Here is a 10,396-nt window from a genome sequence, read left to right as displayed (position 1 = left end):
CATTTTTTTACATACATTGTCGAGAATGCGCTCATACAGCTCATGCATAATATTATGCCAAATATCATAATATCACAATTACAGAGTAGCAAGCTAAAAATGCAGTTATTAACTTTTAACAGTTCATGAATTGAGTCTGTACTCAATATTCATTGTGGTGGTGTGGTACATAACCAACAAGTCATCAGTTCCATCGATCAAGTTTTCGACTGGTTGAACCACCTTTGTTGCCTGACATAGTCTTTTTTCTGTGCTTGTGGTGTTGATTTTGCGGTTTTCGATTTTGCATCTCCGTTGTCTGAAAAAACAGTGTGCTTTCCGGTTTTGGAGCAAGTACCAACTCTTCCAATTTGTTGGCATGATGCTTTTTTCCAAACAATGCCCTGTGGTCCTTTGCTCATTTGCTATCTGGATTGCTTTCCATACTGCATGGTTTGTCCAGTGTGACTACAAGTCCAAACACTTTGTTTCCATTGAATTGCAATGCGTTGGTTAGTTGTTCTTTGGTTTCAAAGTTGTACCTTTGTGTAAATTCTGTTGTTCTGTAGTTACTCTTTGTGTAGAGAATCTTTGTGTTCTCAAGATCAGTTCCTTTTGGCTTATCAGATTCATTTTTGAACTTTTTACTATCAGTTCCCTTTGGATTATCTGATGGATCTTTGAGTTCTTTGTGCTTCTCCACTGGTGTCAACTTCTCCAAGATGTCTTAATTTTCTTGTTGTTGGCTGTTCACAATTGATGTGCTTTCAATTGATCTGTTCACAGTTGCACTTTCATTGTCAGTCTCTGTACAGTCCAGCTGAGATCTGTCAGCCTCGTCGTTGTCCTGTACAGATTGTATGCTACTTGTAATCACTTTGTCACTAGTTGCAAATAAAGTGGGTAGACCTTCATAGTCTTCCTCGTCTGGCTCAGCATCTGGTTCTCCACTGTCCTTATCGGATGACTGTGGCATCATATCTTGTGGCCAGTTACAATGATCCTCTGTCTTCTCGCTGTCTGGAACGTATAGTCACTCAACGAGGTTCAGGGCTTCACAGCATTTGCACTCAAAATGGACTCTTGCTTTGTGTCCATAATGGCGAATTGCACGATGTGACCTTGATTGTGCACCAATGCTTCTAGGTCACATGCCCCTAGTGTTTCAATTGCATTCTTACTGTAGTCCATCATCCGTTTCAGTAGATCAAAAACTGTTGGTTGAATTCTCAGGCGGTTCAAATCGGAGAGGCTGAGGCGATTGGCACGCTTTACCGTGATGAGCTTGTGGTTGATTAATGTGGCATTCAACATCACTGGGCTGGTTTAGCACACTGGGCTAAATCCCTGGCTTTTAAAGCAGACCAAGGCAGGCTAGCAGTGTGGGTTCAATTCCCGTACCAGCCTCCCTGAACAGGCGCCGGAATGTGGCGACTAGGGGCTTTTCACAGTAACTTCATTGAAGCCTACTTGTGACAATAAGCCATTTTCAATTGTCCAATTATCCTGATTTTGAACAGTTGTGATTGGGTTTATTTTTTCAGCTTCTGAAATTTCCTGTGGATGTTTGTCTGCACTTTCAATTGTATCAATATAAAATATATCTTCCAAATCTAATTCATCTTCTATGATGTTTAGTTCACTCTCTGTATTTTTATTTTTGTTTACATTTCCTTCTTGCTTCATGCTGTAAACTTCTTGTTCAGCTCTTCGGTGAAATTTCATCAATGTTCTGCATTGCGAGGCAAAATAGATAACTCGCTGCATTTCAAACATCTTTTTCTGAATGCCGGTCATTCTTTTATTAAGTGGGCGTGACATCATGTGCAAACGTCTCATGCGAATGCGCAGAACGTTCAACTTCCGGTTCGCCTTGTTTTTTCAAGTGTTTATGCGCAAACTGGTCATGTGCATGCGCAGAATGCTCAACGCCCAGATGGCGCTTCTTAAGCGCGCCTGCGCAAAATGGCCGCTTTCTGCAGCTCGCGCCAAATCACTCACCATCATGACTTCAAAATATATCGCTGTTCCTTCACTGTTGCTGGGTCAAAATCCTGGAACTCCCTCCTGCATAACTCTGTGGGTGGACCTACACCTCAGGGGCTGCAGCAGTTCAAGAAGACAGCTCACCATCACCTTTTCAAAGGTAACTAGGGTTGAGCAATAAATGCTGGTCTAATAATAATAATCGTTATTATTGTCACAAGTAGGCTTACATTAAAGCTGCAATGAAGTTACTGTGTCTCTAATCGCCACACTTCGGCACCTGTTCGGGTGGGTACACCGAGGGAAAATTCAAAATGTCCAATTCATCTAACAGCACATCTTTCGAGACTTGTGGGAGGAAACCGGAGCACCCAGAGGAAACCCACACAGACACGGAGAAAAAGTGCAGACTCTGCACAGTGACCCAAGCCGGAATCGAACCTGGGACCCTGGCGCTGTGAAAAAACAGTGCTAACCACTGTGCTACCGTGCCGCCCAATGATACCCACATCACATAAATGAATTTTACCCTGAGGCCCTTTATATGTAGGATTATGACTAAAGACTGCTAGTAGCTTCCTCTGCCTGTCCCCATCACCACAGGGCTTGGTAATCTGATACGTTGGTTGACATTTACTGAACAACCTGCACATTTTCTATATTTAAGTGGGTGAGTTTTGTGCAGGTACATCACACCATTCTTCTTAAAGGAGAACAGTTCCAGCTTTGTCATTTAATCCTTGTACCTAAAGTTTCTCATCCCCAGAAATATTCTCATAATGCTGGGCTGTCTCCAATTCCTTCATATATTTCCTAAATGTGGTGCCCAGAATTAGCTTCATCAGTTGAAGCTGTTTCCGATGATATTTTTGTTGTAGAGAGGATTAAAGATAACTACAATGACAGCATTAGTATTTCAATGCTCTTATGTCCAAGTGGTGATGCGATCTTCTTTATTTTCTAGACTAACTGCTGCAATGGAGGAAATAATAAAAGGTTTGGAGAAGAATTGTCGATTACGGTATGCATCGTTGTTTTATGTTCTTTGTGCATTAAAGACAAAAGTGTATCATGGCAGTGGCCATAATCTCAGAGACAAGTTGGTATTTGAGTGCAGTCACGAAAAAAGAATTGTGTAACATTAGGTGCTCTGCATATTTTGTGAAGTAACTCATAACCACGAGAGCACCTGCTGCCCAATTCTGCAAAAGGGTTCTGACAGCTATAAATTCAGTGAATGGCTCCTCTTAAAACTTTTAAATTAAAATTTGGGAAGGAGTACAGAGGGGAATAAGCAACTAAATTAATCTTCAGCAAATACTGTAATTCTACCTTGAGAAGGAGAGCAAAAAAACTAAATATCTAGATACAGAAAGCAGTCAGATGTATCTTTCAGAATTGATTTGGATGATTTGTGTCTGTAAATTTGTTATATTATAACAATAGGCCTGTAGCGCACAAAGACTCCGAGAGACGAATAGAGTGAAGTCGATGAGGCTTTATTAAGCGTGTTTGTTCCCCCGCAGCTCGATAGTAGACTGGCCTGCGGGGGAGGACTCCGGCTTCTTATACTCCGCCTTCAGGGCGGAGCTAGAGGTCAACGGCCAACCAGGACCCAGGATCTGTCAGCCAATGACATTAGGGCTTCCAGTCCCACATGACCCCTAATACATACTACCACATTCACCCCTTGTCAAAAATGAACCCGGCGGGGTGATGCTTCGCATGGTGGTAAGGGTTTACAGGGCTGGTCCTGGGAGGAAAAACATTCATATGCAATACAGTATGTACAATTTTGTCCTGTTTCAACTATTTACAGAAGGTATCGGGAGAAAAAGCAAAATGTTCTTGTGAAAAGTCCATATATTGATTTAGATCGACGCCACGAGTCGGTCGGGCGGTCTGGTCGTCCGTGTCGATCGCCTCGGCCCCGGTGGTGGTGGTGGTGCTTGTTCCGGTGTTGTCGTCTCCGGGAGCCTTACGGCTTCAGCTTGGGCTTTATTCTTGGTCGGGCCTGAGGGAAGGGGAACCGATCCTCCTGGGAAGGGGGCGGTCGCGGGGTGCGGCGGTGGCAGGAAGGGGGGGAGGGTTGGGTGAATGATGTCGGGGGGGTGTGTGTGTTGCCGGCGGGCGCCAGATCCCGCAGGGAGACCGTGTCCTGTCGGCCGTCGGGGTACTCCACGTAAGCGTACTGCGGGTTCGCGTGGAGGAGGTGAACCCTTTCGACCAACGGGTCCGCCTTGTGTGCCCGCACATGCTTTCGGAGCAAGTTGGGTCCTGGGGCCGCCAGCCAGGTCGGCAGCGACGTTCCAGAGGAGGACTTCCTAGGGAAGACAAGGAGACGCTCATGAGGCGTTTGATTAGTGCTCGTACACAATAGCGACCGGATGGAGTGGAGAGCGTCCGGGAGGACCTCCTGCCACCGTGAAACTGGGAGGTCCCTGGACCGTAGGGCCAGTAGGACGGTCTTCCAGACCGTGCCGTTCTCCCTCTCTACTTGCCCGTTCCCCCGGGGGTTGTAGCTGGTCGTCCTGCTTGGGGCTATGCCCTTGCTGAGCAGGAACTGGCGCAGCTCGTCACTCATGAAAGAGGACCCCCTGTCGCTGTGGACGTATGCGGGGCAACCGAACAGTGTGAAGATGGTGTTCAGGGCTTTAATGACTGTGGCCGCGGTCATGTCAGAGCAGGGGATGGCGAATGGGAAGCGGGAGTACTCGTCCACCACATTAAGGAAGTATGTGTTGCGGTCGGTGGAGGGGAGGGGCCCTTTGAAATCCAGACTAAGGCGTTCAAAGGGGCGGGAAGCCTTAATCAGGTGCGCACCATCCGGCCTGAAAAAATGCGGTTTGCATTCTGCGCAGATGTGGCAGTCCCTTGTGACTGTACGGACCTCCTCTAAAGAGTATGGGAGGTTGCGGGACTTGATAAAGTGGAAAAACCGAGTGACCCCCGGGTGGCAGAGGTCCTCGTGGAGGGTTTGGAGGCGGTTAATTTGTGCGTTGGCACATGTGCCGCGGGATAGGGCATCGGACGGCTCGTTCAGCTTTCCGGGACGATACAAGATCTCGTAGTTGAAGGTGGAGAGCTCGATCCTCCACCTTAAGATCTTGTCGTTTTTGATTTTGCCCCGCAGTGCATTATCGAACATGAAGGCTACCGACCGTTGGTCGGTGAGGAGAGTGAATCTCCTGCCGGCCAGGTAATGCCTCCAATGTCGCACAGCTTCCACTATGGCTTGGGCTTCCTTTTCCACTGAGGAGTGGCGGATTTCTGAAGCGTGGAGGGTTCGGGAGAAAAAGGCCACGGGTCTGCCCGCTTGGTTAAGGGTGGCCGCTAGGGCTACGTCGGAGGCGTCGCTCTCGACCTGGAAGGGGAGGGACTCGTCGATGGCGCGCATCGTGGCCTTTGCGATATCCGCTTTGATGCGGCTGAAGGCCTGGCAAGCCTCTGTCGACAGAGGGAAGGTCGTGGTCTGTATTAGGGGGCGGGCCTTGTCTGCGTACTGGGGGACCCACTGGGCGTAGTATGAAAAAAACCCCAGGCAGCGTTTCAGGGCTTTTGAGCAGTGCGGGAGGGGAAATTCCATGAGGGCGCGCATACGTTCGGGGTCGGGGCCTATTATCCCATTGCGCACTACGTAGCCCAGGATGGCTAGCCGGTTGGTGCTAAAAACGCACTTGTCCTCGTTGTACGTGAGGTTCAAGGCTTTGGCGGTCTGGAGGAATTTTTGGAGGTTGGCGTCGTGGTCCTACTGGTCGTGGCCGCAGATGGTTACAGTGTCGAGATACGGGAACGTGGCCCGCAACCCATGTTGATCAACCATTCGGTACATCTCCCGTTGGAAGACCGAGACCCCGTTTGTGACGCCAAATGGGACCCTTAGGAAATGGTATAATCGCCCGTCTGCCTCGAAGGCTGTGTACTTGCGGTCACTTGGGCGGATGGGGAGCTGATGGTAGGCGGACTTGAGGTCCACGGTGGAGAAGACTTTATATTGGGCAATCCGATTGACCATGTCGGATATGCGGGGGAGAGGGTACGCGTCTAGTTGTGTGTACCTGTTGATGGTCTGGCTATAGTCTATGACCATCCTTTGTTTCTCCCCTGTCTTCACTACTACCACCTGTGCTCTCCAGGGACTATTGCTGGCCTGGATTATGCCTTCCTTTAGTAGCCGCTGGACTTCGGACCGAATGAAGGTCCGGTCCTGGGCGCTGTACCGTCTGCTCCTAGTGGCGACGGGTTTGCAATCCGGGGTGAGGTTCGCAAACAAGGACGGGGGTTGCACCTTGAGGGTTGCGAGGCCGCAGATAGTGAGTGGGGGTATTGGGCCGCCGAATTTGAAAGTAAGGCTCTGTAGATTGCACTGGAAATCTAATCCCAGTAATGTGGGGGCGCAGAGTTGGGGAAGGACGTGTAGTTTGTAGTTTTTGAACTCCCTCCCCTGCACCGTTAGGGTAACTATGCAGAAACCTTTGATCTGTACCGAGTGGGATCCTGCAGCTAGGGAAATCTTTTGTGCGCTGGGATAGGTGGTCAAGGAACAGCGTCTTACCGTGTCGGGGTGGATAAAGCTCTCCGTGCTCCCGGAGTCGACTTGGCATGGTGTCTCGTGCCCGTTTATTAGCACCGTTGTCGTCGTCGTCTGGAGTGTCCGGGGCCGAGCTTGATCGAGCGTTATTGAAGCGAGACGTGGTTGTAGTAGTGGAGCGTCTTCCTCGAACCCCGTGGAGCCGTCGACACTGGGGTCCGCTGTTGCCGTCCAAGATGGCGTCGGGGATGAACAAAATGGCTGCCCCATACATCGCACATGGCTGGGGGGTCACAAGATGGCGGCGGGGGTGGACAAAATAGCCGCCCCATGCGTCGTACAAGTCTGGGGTGGTCCAAGATGGCGGCGCCCTTCCTCCCCTCGTGGTGGCCGGGACCCAAAATGGCGGCGTCTGTGGGTCGCACATGGGGCGCTGGGGGGGTTGGGGAGCGTTAGGACCGCGCGGGGCTCCCTCGTCTCTGGGGACAGCGGTGGTCGGGACCCAAATTGGTAGCGCCGGCGGGTCATACGTGGGGCGCGGGGGGGGGTGGTTGGGGAGCGTAAGCGGCGTGCAGGGCTCCCTGTTCTCCCTGGACCGCGGTGGTCGGGACCCAGAGTGGCTGCGCCTGCGGGTCGTACATGGGGCGCTGGGGGGGTTGGGGAGCGTAAGCGGCGTGCAGGGCTCCCTGTTCTCCCGGGACAGCGGCGACCTCGCGGGACCGGCACACAACCGCGAAATGGCCCTTTTTCCCGCAGCTCTTGCAGATTGCTGCGCGGGCCGGGCAGCGCTGCCGGGGGTGTTTCGCCTGGCCGCAGAAATAGCAGCGGGTGCCCCCGGTGCGACTTGGCGTTTGGACCGCGCAAGCCTGTGGGGTGTCCGGGGGGGGTGTGTGTTTGTCGCGACGGGTACGTAGGGAGCCCAATGGGCTGCCGCGCGGTCGGGGCCGTAGGCGTGGGTATTCCGTGCGGCCACGTCTAGGGAGGCTGCTAGGGCCTGTGCCTCTGAGAGTCCTAGCGACTCTTTTTCTAGAAGTCTTTGGCGGATTTGGGAGGAGTTCATACCTGCCACAAAAGCATCGCGCATTAACATGTCCGTGTGTTCATTTGCGTTCACCGAAGGGCAGCTGCAGGCTCGTCCCAAAATCAGCAGCGCGGCGTAGAATTCGTCAATCGATTCTCCGGGACTTTGCCGTCTCGTCGCGAGCTGGTAGCGAGCGTAGATTTGGTTAACTGGGCGGACATAGAGACTTTTCAGTGCTGCGAACGCCATCTGGAAATCCTCCGCGTCTTCGATGAGGGAGAAAATCTCCGTGCTTAACCTCGAGTGCAGGACCTGTAGTTTTTGGTCTTCTGTGACCCGGCCGGTGGCCGTTCTGAGGTAGGCCTCGAAACAAGTCTGCCAGTGCTTGAAGGCTGCTGCCGCGTTCACTGCGTGGGGGCTGATCCTCAGGCATTCCGGGATGATCCTGAGCTCCATAGTCCTTTTTAGGCACGCTTAATAAATTGTAGCGCACAAAGACTCCGAGAGACGAATAGAGTGAAGTCGATGAGGCTTTATTAAGCGTGTCTGTTCCCCCGCAGCTCGATAGTAGACTGGCCTGCGGGGGAGGACTCCGGCTTCTTATACTCTGCCTTCAGGGCGGAGCTAGAGGTCAACGGCCAACCAGGACCCGGGATCTGACAGCCAATGACATTTGGGCTTCCAGTCCCACATGACCCCTAATACATACTACCACAAGGCCCTATTGTTGTCACCTGACCACAGTAAATATCAGAAATGGGACTTCACATCCCAGGCTACAGGATTAAAATTTCTCAGGTTGTTTTCCCAGAATTTGTAATGTTATGGGGAGGACAACTCAACAGGATAAATTGGCACATTACAGCTGCTTTTTCTGTCCTCGCCTGCACCATCTAGTCGGAAACCTGGTACTTGCACAAAATTGATACTTTATTATATTTTGGTAGTACATAGTTTAAATTAATTCTTCTAGTCTGGGAAAAATACCAAATCAAGCATACAACAGACTGAAGCTCCCTTAATTTGTATTTAGATTTGCAGAAGCTCACTATCTTAGAAGTAAATAACTAATTGAATAAAAAATTAACATATTAAAATTAACTGTCGTGCACTTTAAAATGAAGTGTTCCTGATTTCTAAGGTTTCTGTACTTGATTGAAATTTTCAGATTGGGAGATTTAGTAGTTAAAATGGGCCTAGCTACTTTCTCCCACATGTGCTGGTAAATAGTTGGGCAAGATAGGAGAGCATATGATGTGTTGTCCTTGTGGTGATATGCATCACTGTAGGTACAAGGGGTTAATGTAGATACATGAGGACTAAGTCAACACTAGAGGAGCACCAGAGACATCATGACACACAGACATTCAACCAATAGGTCAGTAAGATAGGACACGACCAATGGGCAGTCAAGACACACCCAGAGGTGACACTACCACAAGGGGGCTACCCATATAAAAGAACAGGGCACACATGCTCTTTCTCTTTCCATAGGTGACCATCAGAGAGACAGGGGCAGATCAGGAAACATCACACCCACCGCATGGATTAGAGCAGACTGGTTAGTTAGATTGAGTTACTATCGCAAGATCAGCAGGAGAGTCGAACTCGAGTAGGAGAATTGTTAACTGTTCAATAAATGTGTTAAACCTATCTCCAAGTCTGAACCTTCCTTTGTCAGAGTATACATCAAGGAAGCAGCTTATGCTACATGAAGAAGCATAATACAACATGGTATCAGTTAGTGCCTGTTAAATCTACATAGTTCAACTCAACATATCCGTGACTACCAGCAACAGCACCCAGGCAAGATGTTCGAGATTCCGGTTCCATAGCAGCTCAGGTACCACGGCAATCTCAGTGCAAACTGGCGTGCATTCAGGCAGCGATTTGAGATCTACCTGGTAGCATCCGACCATGATGGCGTGGTGGATGCAGAATAAATAAAGCTTCAGCTCACCATTGCGGGTGAAAGTGCAGCAGAAATCTTCAAGACCATCAAATACTCAAAAGAGCAAAACAAGAGAGACTTCCAGACAGTCCTGGAAAAGTTTCAAATATACTGCGAGGAAAACACGAGAGTAAAAGAGGCGCCAATACTCACCACCAGGCGAAAGTAAGCCTTCAAATGCAGAAAATGGCAGTTTTGATTGGCAGCCACCTTGAGAAAGGAGCCGCACATGCGCAGTTCCCCAGAAGACGAGAACTGGCAAAACAGTGTTTTGCTCATGCGCAAGAACCCGCGCATGTGCAGCTGCGCAAAGTGCGCACAGAAAAGGAAAAATGATCTGCGCATGCGCGATCCATTCCTACGCTCTACGTCACAAGCGGCATGATGTCAGAGGCCCCGGACTACGCCGACTTAAAGGGGAAATGTTCCAAAATGGTGGAAAAAAAATTTAAAGCCGCAAAACACAATTCTTTCACCTGGAACGACATCACAATGCCTGAACTTCGACCAGTAGCTGAAAGTAACCTCCGCAGAACCCTGCAACAAGCACTTAGCACCGCCCAAAGAAATGATTTAGTCCTTAAAGTCTACGACTCAGACGTTGATTACCTCTTTGGACATCGCGAGCACAATAACAGCTCCGACACAAAAAGTGATGATATGGTCCTTGAAGACTACGACTCGGAAGATGATTTCATCATTGGACGTGGCGATCTCAGTACCAAATCCGAACCGCAACGAGATGTGTTGTACATGGAAGAATCCGACACAGACATGGACGAGTTCTTCGGATTTGGGGATCCTCAGCCCAGCACAGACGACAACCTAACCCAGAAGTACAGGATTCTGCTGCGGTCTGACACCAAGAGACAGAGAGCGGTACAAGTCCACAAAGAGGAGCCTGATGCCAAGAGACAGAGAGAGGTCC

The 10,396-nt window shown here is 49.8% G+C and overlaps 1 protein-coding gene across 1 annotated transcript in view; it reads left to right on the top strand.

The window, feature by feature from the left end:
* The first annotated feature begins 2,864 nt into the window (after positions 1 to 2,864).
* Positions 2,865 to 10,396, top strand: part of LOC140391316 (deuterosome assembly protein 1-like) — a 150,481-nt gene continuing 142,949 nt past the window's right edge. The window contains exon 1 of the mRNA XM_072475908.1: positions 2,865 to 2,986. Coding sequence (XP_072332009.1) covers positions 2,865 to 2,986 — 122 coding nt within the window. The remainder of the gene's footprint in view (positions 2,987 to 10,396) is intronic.

This window comes from Scyliorhinus torazame, chromosome 15 (assembly GCF_047496885.1).
Source record: "Scyliorhinus torazame isolate Kashiwa2021f chromosome 15, sScyTor2.1, whole genome shotgun sequence".
NCBI classification, from domain to species: Eukaryota; Metazoa; Chordata; class Chondrichthyes; order Carcharhiniformes; family Scyliorhinidae; genus Scyliorhinus; species Scyliorhinus torazame.
This window is presented reverse-complemented; position numbering and strand designations above follow the sequence as displayed.